Source organism: Leishmania infantum, chromosome 36, assembly GCF_000002875.2.
Source record: "Leishmania infantum JPCM5 genome chromosome 36".
NCBI classification, from domain to species: Eukaryota; Euglenozoa; class Kinetoplastea; order Trypanosomatida; family Trypanosomatidae; genus Leishmania; species Leishmania infantum.
In genome coordinates this window covers 1905714-1925594 of record NC_009420.2, presented here as the reverse complement: position 1 = coordinate 1925594, position 19881 = coordinate 1905714, and the positions used below count along the sequence as shown (strand labels likewise).

Here is a 19881-nt window from a genome sequence, read left to right as displayed (position 1 = left end):
TAGAACGTTTTCGGCCGGAGAAGAAAAGTGAACCCTGAGGAACACACGGAAAGATATGCGTGCAGCGGTTAAAAAGAAAAGCACTGCGAACAGCGCCGGGCCAGATGGGGTTGGTGGCGGTGTGCCGGTTGAACACTGCCGTCTCCTCCCTAGCGGACTGCGCCCCATTTGCTGCGCGCGTGCGCGTATGCGGACCCCCACCCCCACCCCGCGTTTCTTGCACGTGTCTTTCCAGTCACTGTGGCTGTTTTGCCTCACTTGCGCCTTTGCTGTCGTCTTTGTTAGAACTCCACCGCGCGTGCGAGAAAAAGTTACGACACATGCGGTGACCGCCCCTCGCACACCGCGACGTGCGCAATAAGCGTACACCACGGACGTTTGTTTTTGTTTTCTCGGTCTCTCCTCTCGTGGATCCGTAACGTGTCGACTGATGGTGTGCTGCTTAGTGAATGCTTGCTTTGTGTACGAGTATGTATATATATATATATGGGTGTGGGTGTTTCTTAGCTGTGCCTTTTTTTCACGACAGATGGCGCTTTATGGTACACACACACACCTCGAGAACTGTGGCAAGCGTAAGAAGCAATAACGTCACTCGCCGCCTCAGTCGTTGCCGCGTTCCGTGCAATTTTAGACCCCTCGCTACCAACCGAGACGGTCTTATAAAGCAGGAACTGTGTGCAGGCGTGCACTCTTGCGACGACGTGCTAGAGGATGGGCACATTATAGATGTATATAGAGCAGGAAAAGAATCAAGATCGTCTGTGTGCGGTTGACGTGTCGTGAGGGTCTTACTCTACGCTTTTTTTTTTCGATGCTTCCCTCCCCTCCCTTCCCCCAGCCACATCGCCGCCCTCACTTGCTACCTCCCCTCTTGCCCTAGGTTTTGGTCACTGTCAACCGTATACGTGTTGAATTTTTTCTTTTTTTTTTGCTTTCAGTGAGTGCGTGTTTGTGGTGGGGATTGAGTGTCGAGATGGCGCTCCAGCGAGACTTTGAATGCATCGCTCCGTCATGCCCGCCCCCTCGAGGAAGGAGGAGTAGCCGGAACCCCTGCAGGTGTCCCCATAAACTCACACGCGGACGTAGGTGTCTACTAGCTTATGAATGCACCAATTATGTATGTATCTCTCTCTCTCTCTTTGTGTGTGTGGGAGTGTGTGGAAATTGTTTGTTTTGTCGCTTTCTCACCGCTCCCCTTCCACCTACCTCAATCTACCCTCGCTCTCAGAGACTCGTCCTCGGCGTCTCCGTTCACGTTTCTCTTCCTTCTCCATTTCTTGTTTTCTGTGCTTTTAATAGAGCAAACACTGAAGCAGCTAGGTTTCTATAACTCTTCCCCCCTCCTCTTTACATTTTTTTTCGTTTCCCTTTCACACGCATACATTCGCAAACATGCACTTGCGACTCTTACGGCTTTTTGTTTTGCGCGTTCCCCCTTGCCCCCCCTCGAAACGAAGCATCGCTCTCTTGGCTTTCATTCCTCCTCTATAACAAGCATGCCCACTTCTTAAAGTATGATCGTTTATCGCCACCCCTACCTGCGACTATTTCCGTCTCTGTCTTCAATCTTGTCATGTGGAAGCGCTCACAGGTGTGACCCCAAGTTTCCAGAAACTCCACCTCCCATAAATTGCTAACACGAGGTACGGGCTACACAGGGACGTCTTCGAGGGACTCGGGTTGCTTCCGGAGACGGCGATTGTGGATGTGCGTATACTGCTATGAGGAATGAGTGCCACCGATGGCGGTTGCTTCGTTGCGAGTCGGAGAACGAGTCGAATGCGTTTGCGTCTCTGTTTGCGTGTGTTCGTGTGTTTGTCTGCCGTGTGCGCGTTATTTCATTGATGTTCTCCGGCTGAACATCCCCGATGTCTCAACTTTCGCAGTGATCTCTGTTCCGCACCGACCTGTTCACTTTTCATATTTTTTTTCTCGGCTTCTTAGAACTCTTTCACTTCTTTTTGTTTCTTGCGCTTCTAACTTGATTGCGGAGACTCTCTCTCTCTAACACTCTTTCGCTTGTACCGGCCCGCTTTTGCTTGCAAGAGGGAGAGAACAGCGGCAAAATAAGAAGAGCAGTGGAAAGGCCCAGGCGAAGGGGGATGCACATCTGCATTCGACACTGATAACGCAACTTCAAAACCAAGGGAAGTGAGCGAAAAGATGGCGGCTACGTGCCTACGTGGTCCATCGGAGTGATGTGAGTAGGAATAGTTGGCATGGTACCCTGCAAAGTGTCCCGCATAACGCGTTGATGTTAGTGTGCGATGGCCAACAATAAAGCTGCCGCTCCCTCCGCTCCTGAATATCGTCTACGTTCTCCTGTGAACACAAGGGATTGCCCACGAATCCTGTCATTTGATTTCTTCGCCTTGTCTCGTTCTCCATGGTCTCTGTGGTGATGTGGTCACATCCGCTCTCTCTCCTCCTAAGGTGCCCTCCCCCTCTTTCCTGATTGCCTTCATCCCCTCCCTCATCTCCCTCCCTGCACATGTTATTATGCTTACCGATGAGGTCATCATGATAGATTTTGTATGTGGTTTCTCTCGCTTTTGTTTAGTCTTTCTTTGCTCTTGGTTAGCGTTGGCCCTACACGCTCTGCTCACCTCTTCTGTTGTTTGCGTTTCGTTTGTTGAGCCATCCTTGTTCCCTGCCACCCTTTTTCCTTTTCCTCCCTTCTCCTCCTCTTTTTTCTTTTTTCCTTTCCTTTTATGCTTTCCTTCAAAATGCTGCTCTCTACTCTCCCTTTCTCTCTGATACATCTGACCATCCAAAATCTTGATACCCTGAGAGGGTACGTACGTATATGTGTATGCGTACATGTGCATGTACGTGTGTGTGTGTTTTCTGTTTGCATCTGCGTGTCCTCCTAAAATACACAAAATCACCATCTGTCTTGTTTTCCCTTTCGCGCGCATGTTCTTTTTGGTTTGTTTGTTTTCCTCTGCCACTTCTCCCCTCCCCCATTCTCCCCCCTCTCCCGCACACTGTGCGTGTATCTCTTCCTTGCCGTTGTTTCTTTTTTGCTCCAGTTTCCTTTCTTTAGTTCCCCTACACCCCTGTGCTTTTCTTCGTGCTTGATTCGATATCTCCCCCCCCCCTCCCTCACGCCGGCTGCTTTTGTTTGTTTTCTGTCGTTTTACGCCCGCACCTCACGTAGCTTGCGTAAATCGTCAACAGCAGCGGCGGTGGCACTCGCTTCATGGATCACGGACCTGTTAACAGGTCGCCGACGCCAGGCCGACATCCTCCGCAATGTCGCTACGAGGTGCAACACGAAAACCACAGGCGCTCCTTGGGCGGCGGCCGCCCTGCACCAGAAGGGAAAGTATGTTGTGATCACGAGATGCTGTGAGTTTATCCTCGCCTAGCTGCCCACGGGCACCTGCCCGCACTTGGGATTGCTGCAGCGACAAGATGGCGTGCAGATGGTGTGCCGCCCACTGACTCTTCTAGCGCTGTGGCGCCCCCACCCCCGCCAGCGCTTCTGACCCGCCTGCTTTTTCGGTGAGGGCGGCCGATCCGGAGCTGCGTCCGGTATGCGATGCGAGAGTCGCGGATTGCTCGAGGCTCGAGGCGCACCTTGTTTCACGCTACGATGCTGCGCGCACCGGTGTGATGATGAACATGCCAGTTGCGCCGCATGGCCTTTCCGCGCCGTATGTGTGTGTGTGTGTGTTGCTGCCTCCACCCCTCCCCCCCCGTGCCCGTCGGAAGGACACGCTGTGAGCTCTCTGTGCGCGGGGGCATGTCTGTCGGTGGGTCCCCTCCGCTTGAAACGCCCACGCCTGTGAATGGCGCGCGGCCTCAGGGGAAGTTGGAGGTGACTGTGCTGTCGCAGACTCGTGGCATCGCTCGACCTGTCGCGGCGCATGCGATGAAGCCACGCGTCCGCCAGGAGAGCAAGAGTGACGGACCGAAAAGAGCGCGAAGGGCACCATACGAATCGGCGCCAGGGTGCGTGTGCGCGCAGAGCATGCGGGGCGTCCCGTGAATCCGACCCGGGGGGGGGGGCTGATATGAGGGCACGGGTGCCGGAAGCGTGGCGGCAGCGCCCCGAGCTCGAACCATACTGCGATGGAGACTGAAATGGGAAAAGCTTCCACACCAGATTACGGAACTCCGCGGCGTGAAGCGACTGAGGGCGGAAGGCGACACAGAGGCCGGCTGTGCAGGGTCTCAGAGGACCCGGACCGGAAGCTGGCCTGGCTCCTCCCTGAGCACATCCGGCGTGCACCTGAACCACCCCTTACTACCCGGCCCCGCAGGCGCCACGGCGTCTTCCGTCGAGCAGCACCCTTCGCCGAAGCCCGCTTGAATCAAGTCATGCAGCCCGCAGCCGAGTCCGTGTGGCGACAGCCGCGCGGCACTTATGCTAGGAGGGGACGAGTAAGAGCGAGAAGAGCCCGCGGGACGCGTGGCCCGAGCCAGCGGCAGACGGTTTCGCCCTAGTCGACCAGGATTGAGCGGCGGCTTAGCAGCGGATAGAGAGCTGTGGGTGCGCATGCGTACATACGTCTCGCTGGCGTGTTCGGGGGAGAGGGCTGGAAGTGGGCAGGTTGATGATGGACAATAAAAGGAGAGAAGAAAAAGGGTACTTCCCCAAACGTACCTTACAAAAATACTTAGAGAAGAAAGGGCCGAGTGTCGTTCAGAGATGCACCGATATTCGAGTATATCGGAAAAAAGGAAGAAGAACGGGCGACCATATCGCTGATAGCAAGGGGACGACGCACACACGCGCGCATCTTTAGCCGAGGAACAAAAAAGAAGCGGAAACGTTGACGAAAAAGAGGCATTTTTTTTGGTTCGGTATAACCGAGATGGACCAAGGCTTAGAGCTCTTTTGAAGGTTTCGTCCGGCCTCCCTTTTCGATGAGATGCGCTGCTTTCTCTTGATGCTTCCTCAGGAATGCAGCAAGCAACTGATGCCTCTTTTTGCCATCGTCTTTTTTTTCCAGACGTTGGCGGGATGGGCATGTTCTCACCAGATTCAGGAATGCTGGGCGTGTGAAACAGCGAGGTCCAACGCACGCGCACACGGGCTGATCGATGCACACAACAGGAGCCACTTTGCGCACTGGCACACCCAGTGTGCCTAAATTGATGCTTGCCAACAAAGAAAGGGAAGAAGAGCGGAGAGGGAATAGCCGAGATGCCTCCCTTTCACCCCAGCCCCTGCCTGTGCGCATGCATGCACTCGGCCTCACACTCAAACACAGTGGTTATCACCTCTGACGTGTGAGCGAGAGGTTGGGGCGGGAGGGTGGTTGGGCATGAGGTCGGTCGGTGTCTCTGGACGCTTGGCACTTGGCCACCATGTATGTCATGTCTGCAGGATGTGTGCGTGTTTGCGTGTGTGGGCTTCGCCTTTTTTCCCTGGCTTAGATGCGTTGATCTCCACCTCTACCTCCATTACACGCGGATAAAAGTGTGTTTCGAGGAGTGTGTGTGTGTGGGGGGGGATGAAGGCAACTCTGGAAAAAGAACAAGGTCAGGTAAATCAAGAAAACTGATACACTGGTGAGTAGTGTTTTTTTGTTGTGCTTGTTGGCTTTGTAAAACATGATTGACGTTACCCCCCCCCCCTCTCCTCAACCTCGTCTCTCGGCTTCATTCAGCGGCGTATGGGCGGCCTCGAGTCGGATGTGATGCGCATGTGCTTCTTGTCTCTCCTCCCATACGCGCAGCTTTCCTGGAAGGCACTGGGAGGGGTCTTTCTGTGCCATTTGTTGCTCTTTTTCTTTCTACGCCCGTCTTTGCCGATGGCGCCTACGGTATATGCATTTTGGATGCTGAGCATGAAACCTTTTTTATCGCTTTCTGTCTCTTCTGTTTCCGCCCTTGGATTGTTTTCTCGTTCTTCTCACTTCTTTTCCGTAATTTCTGGTTGCTCTTTGGTCTGATGGAAAAAAAAGCAGAAGGACTCTGCGAGGCGTATCTGATTGTCTGCTTCGCCAACGTTCGCATGCCTCTCTGCCTGCCGATCCCCCTCCCTCTCTCTCTTGTGAGCGTGTTATGACATTCTTCGTCGGCACGTGAGAGCATCCATCCCCTGTGTCAGGTTGACCTTTGTCGTGCATGCGATGGAGGAGCGGGAGACATAAACACAGACACACAGAGAGGAAAATGTGGCCATAGCGTGGAGGTGCTGTGTGTGTGTGTGTGTGTTTGCTATGCTTGCACGCGTTTCTTTTTTTATTGTTGTTCTTTCAGCCGTGGGTGTGCATGCGTTTCGCTTTGCGGTAGATGACGCACGTGCGTCCGTTGCTGTTGTTGTGTGGGTGACGTGGCAGGCGATGCCATGTGATAGTTACCCTTTTGTGAGCATGATTATTATTATTTTCTTTTTGTGCGCCTCTGTCTGTGTTCCTCTGTGTGTGCGCCCTTTTTGGTTTTGCGTTTCTCGCGTGCTCTTGCGCTTCTACGCATCCTACGAGTATCTGTATCTATATATGTATTGTGTGTGTGTGTTTCTTCCGTTTTATGGTTATGATTTGCGCGCCCCGTGCTCTGTGCTCGGTTTTTTCATGTCTTCCTAAGATTACATGTGTGTGTGTGTGTGTTTACGCCTGTCGCATGCCGGTTTGGCTTTGTGGTGTGCGTGGTCTCCACTTCGATGATGGGCACAAAAAAAGGGGGCTCTCCTCGACCCATTTTTCCACGAAGGGGATGGCACGACCAGAGACCGCGAGACAGGCATGCGTGCGCAAACATACCAAGGAAGACATACTAGCATCTATCCATAACGTTTTGGCCTGTTGCAGCAGAAGCCCCAGCACGGGCAAAGGAGGAGGGATCAATGCCAAAAAGAAAACATCAGCAGACAGTCAATCATGTATAGTGCAGCAGAAATAGCAAGCGAGGGAGAATTCAGATCCCTGTGTGTGTGCATGTGTGCGCGTGAGCACTTCTGTTACGGTATGCGTTTGTGAGCCTCTTTTTTCTGCGTAGCTCAAAATGTAAAAAAAAAAGAAGATAAAAGCTTACCGAAACCACAAAAAAAAGGAAACGGCGCGCGGGGTCATAGTAATCTATCCTCGCTATATTCCTCGACCGCATCTCGAGCAGCACGACTTCCGACTTGCTCCGGGGATGCGCTTCGGTTACAGACGAGTGCCCAGCCAAGCCACTACCCTGCTCTTTCGCTTCTTTCCACTTGTAAGGTTAGTAGACGAAGAGCCCGGAAAAAAGAGAATACGAAATTTCGATTAGTAGTCCGTTTCACGTTCTTTTTTGTTTGGCTTCGTCCCTGTCGTGCTGATTGCGCGTTTCACTGGATTCTGGGGAATGCGCGGAGAGAGGGGGACGAAAATGCACTCAACACGACACATATGCAGAAACGGAGAGACTGAGCGCCGGCTGTGTGGATACGACGAAAGAAGGAAAGATAGATCTGCGTTTCGGATGAATCGAGGGCACACGCGTGCTTTCGCAGCGCCTCCTACGTGCACCACACCATTCCGCGTCTCCATTAAGTAAGTTCGTGGCACGCTCTTTCGTCGTTGTCGTCTTGCTGCTCCTGCGCCCGTCGAAACCACAGCAACGTATATTTTGTTTCCCTTCAACTCTGCGTATGCACATGTGTGAGCCGACTCTACCTCTCCGCCTTTGTGATGCCTGCGCGTATGCGTCTTGGATGACATGTTTTTGTGCGTCGCTGTCTCATGTTGTCTATTTACTTCCCTCCCTGTCCCTGCACACTTTTTCTTTTCTGTGTTTTTTGCGTCTATTGTTTAACGAGGATTACGCCTTTGATCGCTTTTTATTTGCCTGTTTTGGTTCCTCTTTCCCTTGTGTGTTTCTCTGGTTTTTCGTATGTTTTCTTTCCCCTTCGCCTTTCATCCTCATTCGCGCTTGGACCCTCCCCCTCCGTCCCTTCCCTCCCTCGTTTTGTGTTTCTGTTGTGTCTCCGTCATCATCATCGCCTGATAGTGCGCTCTTCAGTCGAGTGTATGAGGCGAATGCCCGGCAAGAATGAACCACCACCGACAGCGAAACAAACAAAGCAACGCCAAATGGAAAATACGCTCACCACGGCAAGCACATGTCCACTACAGAGAATGCGACCTTCTGCATTCAGTAGGTCAAGCTAGGTGGTGCCGCGGGCACACTCGCATGCAACCGCGCCATCCTCAAGGCCGACACCTGAGTTGTGATGAGTGTCCCCCGTGCAGCGTACCGGATTACTCTCGGCGCTCAAAGTGCGGCGAAAACAACAACAGCAACGTCTGTCCCATAACGCAGATTAGTGATCGGGAGGGAGGGTGTGCATGTGGTGGAGGGTGGATGTGGGAGATGACTCATCGATGTTTTCTTCTCAGTAAAAAAGCTGTCCTTGCGCTGTAGGCGGCGTGCTCCTCCCCCTCCTTCAACTGCTCACTTGTGTGAGCGAAAGAAGAGCGAGCAGCACGTTGCTGTTTGGAGCCCTTCCATCTTCCGCCCTGCATCGTTCTCTCTCCGCATCTTTACTGTGTGTGCGTGTGCCAAGAGCCTGCTCACTCCTATCGGCAGGAGTCCACAAAGCACAGGTCTGCTTTTGCACAGGGGGACGGGCTGCGCGTGAATGGTTCATGTCCCGCAGCGCTCACCGCAGTTTTGGCTTTCTTTCTTTTCGTCTGTGCTTGCGTGTGCCTCTAACGTCACCGCAGGCTCTGCTCTAACTGCGCTCGCTCCCTTTTTGGACGCCATACAGCTTCACGCCTCTTCTCCGAAGCAGGGTAGCCCACCCAATCTCCCCTGCGCGTTTAGCCATGTTCTCTCGCACGGTCTTCCGTTGTGCCCCTGCCGTCGAGGACATTGTGGCTGCGTTCAAGGTGCTCGGCCTCACGTACAATCCACGCGCACCGGCATCTAGTCGACCCGGAGTGGACGACGTGCGGCGGCAGTACCTCGAGATGGCACGGCTGCACCACCCCGATTTGAGCAGCGGCGATGACAATCGCATGAAGGTGATTAATACGGCCTATGAGCTTATTCAGTCCAGCGGCATTTTGCACAGCGCTTACGACGCACCGGCAGGTGCAAGAGAGGGCGTAGCCGGACAGCAAGGTGGCGAAGCCAGAACTGCGACTCGCTTTGCACGCAAGGCTGGCGCGCGTCGACGCCGCATGCCAGACGACTTTGCCAGCGGTGACGACTCCTCCTGGTCGATGAAGACGTCGCTGGACTGGCAAGCGATTATGAACAGCACCGAAACCCTCTCCGAGGAAGAGATGAAGAACCCTGCCAACCACCCTTTTAGTCACAGCAAGTTCTTCACTTTCGAGGATGATCTCACAATCTACCGCATGATCCGTGGCGGTGCCACCGTGCGACAGGTGTCCAGGTCGCTGGGCAAGCCAGCGACGTTCATTGAGCGACGCCTTCAGAATGCGCAGTTCAAGTTGCGAGTACAGTACGTCCTTCGACAGGACAAGCGCAAATCGGCTGCTGCCTCGTCGGGCTCCATGCGGCAAACCACCTCGACCCCGATCACGGAGCCAGCTACACGTCGCGCGCTTCGCCGCTCTCCGTACGAGGACGCGCATGTCGGCAGCACCGCTGCCGCATTCAGCAGCCCCGTGCGAAAGCGCGAGTGGGAGCCATCGTACCCGGAGTGGCGGGCGCCGCGCTACCGTGATCAAATGACGCTGGAGGAGCAGGGAAGGCTCGACGGCCTCCTCCGCGAGACGCCTCGCGCCGCCCATGCGGCCGGTAAATCAGCATCATCGCCGCACTGTGCCGTGCACTGTGCTGCTTCCAAGATGGGCCGCTCGTACGAGAACTACAAGCGGTTGAGACCCAACTTGTGAAAAGGTTTGGCAACGCTGGTTGGTGCTGCTCACGGGTCTCTCTCACGTGCACGTTTGTGTGTGTCTGCCTGCGTGCATGGTGGTACATGTCACTGAGGCGGAAAGCAGGAGTTACCATAGAAGCAGACGTGTGGGGTGCTGCTGTTGTTCACATTTTACATAAGCCAAGCTATGGTGCACGATGAAGAAAAGGCCGTAGTATTGGGAAACCTTTAGGCGGGGCCTACGTACTGTCAGGTACGTTGCACGTGCTCCGTGCCAGGGACTAGGACACCATGCCAGGAGTGCCCAGCGAACCGCCGCATGAAAATAAGGAGGAGGGGGAGGTAGATGTGTCTCATCAGCTGAATTTCTGGTACTGACACCCACTCAGCTCGCACGATGGTCTGACAAGAGAAGGGGTACGGACATTCACAGCGACTTTTCCTCATTTCCTTCTTTTTTTGCTACTTATCACTTGCATCTTTCCTAGACTGATCGCCTTTGGTTTTTCTTTCGGCTGCATCGACTGATTGCGTCCTTCCGACAACGACACGTGCACGAGCACACACACACACGCACAGAGTACATGCACACTTCCATATAGGCCCGATTACTCGTTGCACGTCAGCATTCGCCCCGCGTATCAGCATCGTCACCCATTGGCATTCACATTCTTCACCGCTTTGTTTTTGTTATGCCCCGCCCCCCCCCCCCCGCTGGCCGGTGCCTCTGCTCCAAGGGAAGGCGTGCGCGCACGAGCATACACACAGGAACAACAGCATCCTTTTCGTTGTTGTTCAACGTGCTCATTCTCTGCCATACGACATGAAATGATACTTCCCTCTACCGCCCACCGGCTTCCGCCTGCGTGATGCGTCAGAAGGCGACGGCAAACGATGCAGTGCCTCTCTGCCCGCAGCATTTTTGCCACGATGGCCTTGTCATTGTCGTCGCCGTCACCGTTGGAGTCTGCAGTTGCTTCGCTTCTGGATTAACAGCAATCATGGCTCGATTCTAATGATTTTCAACTCTCGAGTATGCCGCTTCCGATTATGCGCGTCCACGTGCGCCGACGATGGATCCATCCCGCTACAGTACCGTGATGCCCATGAGTCGCTTCATCACATGTTGTGGTTGGCCCATGCGGGACCTATCCGCCCCGTTCTTGGGCAGCAATACACAGGACAACTGCCTTCTTGCGTTTTCGTCCACTGCAAAGGGCGCCGACATTCCTGCGGCCATGTCCACCTGGACGGTTAGCGTACGGAACGTGCTTGGAATGCTGGCGGTACGGTGCCGAGGGATCCGATCCTCTTGGTGTCGCGATGGTGCGTCTTCTACACGGCGTAATGCCGAAGGCACAGCGGTGCTCCGCTATGTGGTTGGTGCACAGCCGAGGTCAAACCCGACATATGTTCACTAGGCGTTCATATGAGCCCGAGGAAGTGTGTCCTTTTATGTAGGGCCGACTCTCGTGGCGCGTCCGCTGCAGACACTCCAGGATGAGCGCTAAGCTCGCCTTTTCCGGTAACTGCAGCGCACCATTTCCTCGGATTTGAGCAGGGCATTTTTTCAGCGTAACGCGCCTGACGCACGCCGTTGCGTGAGCTCGTTGCAGCCGCAGCCAGGATGCCCACGTGGGCAGAGAACGGAGGTTTTCGCGCTGAAGTACGTACTCGACGGCGCAGCGCACACGACGAAGACCGAAGAGGCGGTCACCGTTGTTCATCATCTTCACAAGCGCACGCCGGCTCGTCAACAATGAAAATTATGCTGGGGGACGAGGGGGGGCTTCTGCCGTGTCTTGTCTCTGCTCAGCGCTCAGGAGTGTGGTCGTGCTTTGCGCTGTTTGCCGGCAGCGCAACGGCAGCGTTAAACGAGTCGCAGCAGCTCTGTGGATCAGCTCCCCCCGTTTCCCCCTAAAAAAAAAAAACTACACTAGCGATGTGGACTTGTGCCACGCTCATTGATGTCCAACGAGGGTGCGGAGAGAGCGTTTGACGGCCGCGTGGCACCGCTGAGAGCGGGGATTGGCCGCATGCACCTCTCTCTGTGAAGGCGCTGTGCCCAACTCCAGAGGTATACCGCAGCGGTGAAACAGTGTTTTCACCTCTGGTTTCCAGCAATCGCGCCCGAAGAGCGCAGTCGATCGAGACGCCTAACTTCGAGTGCGCACCTCCCTGCGTACGAGTCTGTGCCGTCGTGGCTGCGCTATGGGGCGGCTCAAACGGATCTCGCTATCGAGAAAAGCTCTTTAGCTCGCAAGGGACTGCACGCTCAGCTTCGCCTCAGGCAGGTACAGCCAGAGCGCATGGCAGCGGTACGCGCGCACGTGCCTGCTGTCTTTTTTTTTTTCGCAAGTGCATCGCCGCTGCTGATGTATCCGGCGACTTTGTGCCGATCCCATCCGCAGAAGCAAAAGGCTGTGTCGCATACTAGAAACACTTCGCACCCGGGAAACTCGGCTGGCTGTGATGGAGGCCCATGCATGCGGGGACCGTCCACGTTGATTGCAACTCTTTTCGCTCGCTGTCGACGCTTTTTGGGAACGACGTGAGAGCTGCTCTTTTGGTGCGGCCGGGAAAGGCATGAAAACAACACAGAGAGAGGCAGTGCGATGGCTCGTTGGACTTGCACACAAACTGTGCTGGTGTGTTAGCTGTTCTGGTGTGGCGCTGGTCTCACACATGTCTGTCTTTTCTCCCGACGCGATCCTCAGACGTCGCAGTTGATGACAGGTCTAGGATTCATCTGAGTGGTGCCTCTGCTCTCGGTGATGCGTGCGCGGCACTGTGTGTCAAAAACTAGATCATGGTCAAGCCTCTGTACTGTTCGAAGAGTTGCGGCTAAGGTGAGATTCATTCCGATGTAGCGCGGAAAACGGCGCCGTGTGCTCACTTCTCGAAAATTTTTTTTTCGCGGCAGCGCTGCGTTGGTGCATCGAGTGGCAAAACTGCCAGCATGCCCCCTACAGCATCCATTTTCTGCATCACCTCTGCGCAGGTGTGGCCTCTTGCTCCCTCTTTCCTGTAGACTTCGGTCTCCCTTCGATTTATTCGATTTTCTTTTGTGTCTGCGACCGATATTATGACACATGAGTAATGATGAACTCCCCCAACGCAGGGCGCATTACTCACGTGTGATCCACACAGCAGCAGCAGACGCTTTCCTTACCGCCGCTTTCGTTTCCTTCCCCATTGCCGCAAGGGTGCACGCGTAAGCGTGAACGACTTCGCGAACGGATTTGCAGCAGTATATTTGTTTTGCTGTTTTTTTTTTCATGCTGTACGGCAACCACTTACTCATCCCCCACCTCACCATCGCTACCACACAGATACGCACACATTTCCACCTGCGTTCTCACAGTTTTTTTTTTCTCTTGAACACTGAAAAGAGCGTGGGCTCAGTGAGCTCGAAAAAGAAACGCAAGGACGGGAGGCGCGGTGCATCTCTTGAATGCCCATCTCCTCTGATGTGGATGTGGTGGCAGCAGTGCCGGTGCTGAAGCCGCTTCTTGCACTCGCCGGCTCATCTCCTGTTTCGTGGAAGCATCTTTCTACCCACGACGGGTACAGTGTCTCAGAGCTCCCTCCGATCCCTGCCCTGGGACTGCCTAGGAAGTGCTACCGCACGCAGTTTGTGGTGAACGGGGACCTCGACTCGTTTCAGCGCGTGCTCAGCGATGAAGCTTCGATTCGCGAATTTGACCCTGCTCTGAAGGAGATGCGCATCTTGGAGCGGCGCGCGTCCAAGACGCTGCTGTACACGTCGTACGTGTCGCCATCTCCGTGGCTCGTCACCCCGCGCGACTTTTGCGTGTGGTCCGCAACGATCTTCACAACACTGGAGCAGCTGAAGCGCGTGTGCTCAGAGGCAAAGGAAGGCAGTGCTCAGACATCCAACAGCTCTCTGGCCGTGAGGAAATTCTTTTGCACATGTCAACAATCGGGAGAGGCTCCCGATCCTGGTCAGACGGTGTACCTGCAGAACAGCGTGACGGCGCGGGTGTCGGACTCGGCGGCAGTTCCGACACCACAATGCGGAAAGCTGTTTGTGCGCGGAGTCGTCTACTGCTTCGGCTACGTGGCGTTTGCGGACCCTTCCATTCAGGGCAAGTTGCGTGTCACCCACTACTGCTGCGTTGACCCGGCTGGCCAGATACCCACGTGGCTGGTGGTCGCCGCGGTGGAGGAGAATACAAAGAAACTGAGGAAGATGGCAGAGCTCGTCGAGGCTGCCGCCGCGGCTGCGGCGCCGGCAGCTGAGCCTACCTCGGCTTGCCTCAATGCGCCGTCAGCTGATCCGCTGCCGGCAACAGAGCCGCAAGAGCCAGCGTTTACATTGGCGGGTAGTGCGGAGAAACCATCCGAGGAGGTCAAGGGCGAAGGAGTCTCAACTCCACTTTTCACAAAAGCTCCTTGTGATGAAGCTCCATCGCTTGCGGTCCCAACCGTGGAGGGCGCTTCCGACCGCGGTGCGTACCCGTCACCCGATGCGGAAGGTAAGGCGGCACTTTCTATGCCTTCTGAATCCACGGACGTCTCCCCTTCACCGCAGCCGATGCCAAAGGAACAACGCAGCTTCCCACCGCCGCCAGCGACGTGTAGAAACACTGCCACGCATGATCCCTCTCTCACTTCCATGCCACCACAGCCACCCGGCACGGCAGCAAGTGTGGATCCGAGGGTGGAGATCCTCAGCCTGCTTGCGCGCTCCAATGGCTGGTGCACGCGGCGCGAGGTTGAAGAGATACAGTACGCGGAACTGCGCGTCTTGCCGGAGCCGCTGCGCTCGAAGGGCTCGCTGTGCATCGCGATGCGCGTCAGCGCAGTGGTCCGCTGCACCCTCGACACGCTCGTAGCAGTACTGCGCGATCCGGCACTTTTTCCGGAGATCGACCCGGAGCTCGTGCGAGTGGCTGCCGCCTCAACGTCGTCTGGTGCGTCTAGCCGGACAGCGAGTCGCGAACCGAGCACACCTGGCCACGGTACCGCGTCAACTGCGGGCGAGCTGCGCCACTATCAGTTCGATGCCAATGAATCCTTTCGATGCCCATGGGAAATGATCCTGCACTGCACCGACTTCGAGTGGACGCAAATCGACGGGGGACGGCACGGCTTTCACACGCCTGGCGTCCCCGCGGCGACGCACGTGTGGGTGAGTGCAGACAGCACGACTTTCTGCTATCGTGGCGTACGCCCGGACGGATACCATCAGCTTATGCAGGTGCGCGTGTTTGGCGTCACGGCCGTTGCCGTGCCCCGCAGCGCCGAAAGCGTCCGCGTGTCGCAGTATATGCTCTTCGATGCCTGCGCACCGCTTTCGCCCATCTCTCACAGCTCTTGGCACATCTCCTTTCAGAAGAAGTGCCCGACGGAGGAGTTCGTGTCGGGCGTCTCGAGGTGGATGGAGGGCCGCATGAACCGTCTTCGGCGCCTAAGCGAGGAGCGGCATCGTCGGCGCAGCAGCAGCGCCATGGTGGCGCTCGACAAGGTGCCGCTCTTACGCTTTCTTTACGCGGTACACTGTGCTGAAGGCGGTCGCGCGCTCGAGAGCCCTGAAGCGGCGTGGTATGGCGACGTCCTCGCTCGGGCTATCCGATGGACTGGCGAAGGCGGCTGCTCATCACTCAGGACGGAAGCGGGTAGTGGCGACCCGCCTATGGTGGTCCTCTCAACGTTGTTTCCGTGTTCTCTGGCGCAGCTACGCGACTACATGCTATTCAGCCCGCCTCGCCATCGCTACGCTCTTGAGAGTGGGGTCCACAAGTACGAAGAGTTGGCCGCTCCACCTGACTTCACGATAGTGCGCGTCGAGTACGGCGCCGCGAGCGCTTCCTTCCCTCGGGTGCGGCTGACGGTTCTGGAGGCGTTTGGCGAGCTCCACGGGGTGAATGTTCCGTGCCCGACATTAGTGCTGAGCCGCGCTGGGGTTGACGGAGATGTGGGCGACGAATGCGACGAGCTGGACTTCACTGAAAGTTCTGGCCACCTTCGCGTTAGCGCCGACACGCGGTTCGAGGACGGCCGCGTCTTCTGCTCCGGGTGGGTGGCCACGACGCTCGAAGGCAGTGGCAGCCAATCGTGCGCGAATGGCCCTTGGGCGGCGCTGAGGAGCCCTCACAGCGGCCCCGCGCCCGTCTCTCCAGAGCTGTGCACCGAGCAGTCGACTTCGGATGGCAAGGCTGAGGAGGCTGCCCTGCACCAGCTGGAACGGATTGTGGTGACACAGTACCTGAGCATCGGTTTTCCATCAGCGCACCAAGGCGATCTCGACGCGGATGGGCTACCATGTGGGTGCATAGCAGAGCAAGCGGCACTGCTGCAGCGCTTTCGCGATTCGGTGTGCACATGGGGTTCCTCTATCGCAGCCAGGAGATCGGAGTAATCGCTCGAAAGATTTTTTTTTTGCGTGTGCTTGTTTTGGCTTTCGGGGAGGCGGACGCCGAAGTGGTCCGTTGCGTCTGTTCTATGTCAGCTGAGCTTTTTGTTTTCAAAGGAAGTCAGTGCTTTGCTCTTCTTCTCTTGTTGTCGGCTGTTCGCTTCGAACCGATGCGCACATCACCGGTGGCATTGATGCACCGCGGCGAACTCGCCTCTGTGGACCGCAGTGTTCTCCTCTCGCCATCCATATTTCGCTCACCTTTTCCTTAATGTGCTTGCTTTCCCTGCTCGCTTTTTATTGCGCCCTCTACACGTGTTTCTGTCTGCGTGTGTGTGTGTGTGTGTGTGCCAAACTCTTCGTCGAGCTCGTTTTACAAATACAAGTATCGCCGCCGGACGCTCTGCGGCGGCACCTATCCTTCGCTCGGTGACCTCCTGTCACGCACTGGTAGTGAGGCGTGAATTGGCACTTTTCAAAGCAAACAAGAAGGTGTTTTGGGGGCACTACGTGCGACCCTGTTCCCTCCGCTCGCTGCCTTCGCACTTCCTTGGTTGCTGTCCACACATTCCTGGCTCGCACTCTCAAACGCTTTCCCGACGGGCATGCTGAAGCCGTTATCACCCCTCCATATGACGTTTTTTGTGTACGACCACACCCCGTCTGGTGCCACTTCTCACATGTCTTCTCTCTCTCCCTTGTGCTCTGTGTTCGGCGTTTTTGGTGGTGCTCTGTGGGGCAGTACACCTGCCGGATCGAGTAAAAGCTAAACCGAGAGCACGCAACCGAAGCTGTAGCGAGCGTTAAAGTGTCGAACAAAGTTAAAGGCATCACACAATCTTTTGCTTTCTTGTGTGCGTGTGTGTGTGCTAGCTTGTCTCCTCCACCGACGAACAGCACGTCGAGGGTTCTGCGTGTCTCTGGCGCGGGGGTGAAGTAGTTTTCACGCCTCGTCGCCGACTCCTGCAAACTGGCACGGGAAGAGGAGCCTCGGTAGCTCCGCGATACTACGCACTTGACGTTTATTTTTCATTTTTTTTTTGCCGTTGAGGGCTGCGGAGGTTTCGCACTGCATTTGTACGCCCTTGCACACACACACACACACACCAGAGAAAATGCGCCCCTTTCGATTGGTACAGCGGCGGCGACATTGTATCTCTCGCCTGCGCGCAACAGACGGTTTTGAGAGACAGCCACAGCAACGCCGGTCCATCATCACAAACACCTCATCGTCCTACGCCCAATTTGCGAGTGCCACAAGCGGGATCGGTGCGGAGATGAAGGCGAAGGGATTCCACCACTCCACTCCTAACTTCAACACCACCGAGTTCACGGACGCGGCCGACCCGTCTGACTTGGCAAACGACATTGTGACAGAGAGCGCCGTTGCGGTAGAGTTCGCGCGCGACATCTACGGCCCGTGGCTGGTGATGACCGACGATTTGCAGGGTGAACTCTTTGTCGATCACGATGGCTTTGTGTACTATCGCCCAGCCAACGGGCTCGGCTACGGCATCGGCAAGCTGCAAGTGCTCGACGCCGGGGCCACCGGCACCGCCTTCACCTGCCAACTGGAGAGCTACAGCTACCAGCCGACAAACACGGTGGTGCCCCAGTATGGCCTCACGTTCGACATTACGGGGATGGTGAAGCGGGTGACGGCAAAGTCATCCGACTACACCACCTTCTCTCTGGTTGGGGTATGGCGCCGGAGCAATCGTAATAAAGACGCCCCCGCGCTGCTTCCCTCTCAGCGGAGCTGCAGCGATGCTGCGGTCGAGGGTGCCGCCGCCGCCCTGTCGCCGGAAAGCCTCGGCAACGAAGGTGCGCTTGGCGGACCAGGTGAAAAGACGAGCGGTCAGTTTAATGCGGCAAAACTCTCCCCGTGGGATCCTTCAACCGCCGCGAGGCCATTTGCGCCGAACGCGGAGCTGCAAAGCGTGTTTGCGCAGGTGTTCCCAGGGCGTCTCCGGGTGGAGTCGCACGTGCAGCGTGCCGAGGCAACCCGGGAGCCGCCAGCGGCGCGCCATCTCGCCGGCTCTGCCAGCAAACCTTCTTTGATTCACCTCGATCTGGAGCAATATGCTACGGGCAACATTCCGGGCATCTACTATATTCCTGACTACATCTCGGCCGCCGAGGAGGCGCAAATTCTCACCTTCATTCAGGGGACCCCGGAGGAGCTCAAGTCGAAGCTGACCAAGCGTACTTGCCAGGAGTGGGGCTGCACAATGTGCGAGAGCTGTCAAAAGAGCTTCGTGAGCGATGCGAATATGCCGCCATGGGTGCAGGAGCTCATCGACATGCAGGTCTACGATGGACTCTTCACCCCAACCACATTCCCTAACAGCGTGCGTATACATGAGTACCACCAAGGCGATGGCATCGGACCCCACTGTGACGGCCCCATCTACGTGCCCATGGTGACTGTGCTCTCGTTAGCCTCGTCGTGCCTCATGAGCTTCTACCCAAAGCAGCCGCTTTACGAGAACCACCCGATGGACCACTACAACGACACGTTCAAGTTTGGCGAGGGCGACATCGGGAGACGAGTGCCGCTGCAGAGTGTGGTGATGGAGCCGCGGTCGCTGCTCATCTTCTCTGGGGAGGGCTACTACCACTACCCTCACGGCATCTCCGACAAAGCCGAAGAAGTGCTGACGCCGGATGTTGCGGGCGAGGTTGTGAACCGCCGCTTCCTGCGTGACCCGGATGTGCAGTCGATCTCGCGGACGTATCGGGCGAGCATCACAACGCGAAATTTGATGACGCGCTGCAGCCACCAGCCGGCGCGTGCCGAGTACGCGATGAAGCGGGCTTGGTATCTATATAACCATCTGCCGGTTCCAAGTGAGCTGTTCACGCCGGCGCCGCAGCTTTCACAGCAGCAGCGGTCTGCCGGACTATCCACCGGAGGTAGCTCTGGAAGTCGAGAATTAAGCGACGGGAGCGCTACCCCATCGCCTCAGAAGCGTGTCGAGAGTTCCTTTTCTGCGTGTGCCCCGCCAGGCGCCGTCGCCTTTGATACAGAGTTGCGAGAGGCGATATACGAGATGAGGGCAAAACAGGAGGATCTCCGCAACAACGTGGAGGAGCTCAAGCAGCTCGTAGCGCTCTCGATTCCTGCGCAGACGACCTTTCAGACGGAGACGGCCACCATCTTGAACCACCTATCCTCCTCGGTGCTTCAGCTGGAGAGCAAGGTGGACGATCTGCTGGACGAGGTGGAGAGTGCGAAAAGGAAGAGTTCGACGGACACGTGAGTGACATCTCGACGTCTGACACCTAAGCGTGGTGCGCGTCTGGACACGGCTGTGCCTTTTCTGGTACTTTGCCCTCCCACCTTTGCATCGACCTCGCCGCCTTTATTGATGTTTGCTGACGTCATTGCATCAAGCCATGCAGCGCTAAGGAAGAGAGCCAACGGAAAAAATTCTCACAAACAGCGATCCGTGCAACGGTGTCGATGGACAGATCACGTGGCACCAACTTGATTGCCGCTCGATGGCGCGCTCGCCTGCCTACCGCGAAGCAGCACCTCCCCACCGTGGGCCTATTCGCCACTCGTCCATTTTGTGTTTCTACACGCCCCCGCACGTCGGCCGTCTCTATCTTTTCCTGGGCAACACCTGTTTCTCTTCCGTTGTGTGTTTGGCTTCTCCTGTTCTTGCTCGTCATCTGCGGATGTCCATATCGGGCATCTGCATACATGCGGACTGGG

At 56.1% G+C, this 19881-nt stretch overlaps 3 protein-coding genes across 3 annotated transcripts; all 3 read left to right on the top strand.

Annotated features, from left to right (window-relative positions):
• Positions 1-8756: 8756 nt before the first annotated feature.
• On the top strand, positions 8757-9797 carry LINJ_36_5200 (conserved hypothetical protein; the record flags this gene model as incomplete). Its single annotated transcript, XM_001469376.2, has 1 exon — positions 8757-9797. One exon carries the CDS (start codon positions 8757-8759, stop codon positions 9795-9797), a length of 1041 nt encoding a protein of 346 aa, XP_001469413.2.
• A 3438-nt stretch (positions 9798-13235) lies between these two features.
• On the top strand, positions 13236-16166 carry LINJ_36_5190 (hypothetical protein, unknown function; the record flags this gene model as incomplete). Its single annotated transcript, XM_001469380.1, has 1 exon — positions 13236-16166. The coding sequence occupies one exon, from the start codon at positions 13236-13238 to the stop codon at positions 16164-16166; it is 2931 nt and encodes a 976-aa protein (XP_001469417.1).
• Positions 16167-17275: 1109 nt separating this feature from the next.
• LINJ_36_5180 (conserved hypothetical protein) lies at positions 17276-19423 on the top strand (the record flags this gene model as incomplete). Its single annotated transcript, XM_001469379.1, has 1 exon — positions 17276-19423. One exon carries the CDS (start codon positions 17276-17278, stop codon positions 19421-19423), a length of 2148 nt encoding a protein of 715 aa, XP_001469416.1.
• Between the last annotated feature and the right edge of the window lie 458 nt (positions 19424-19881).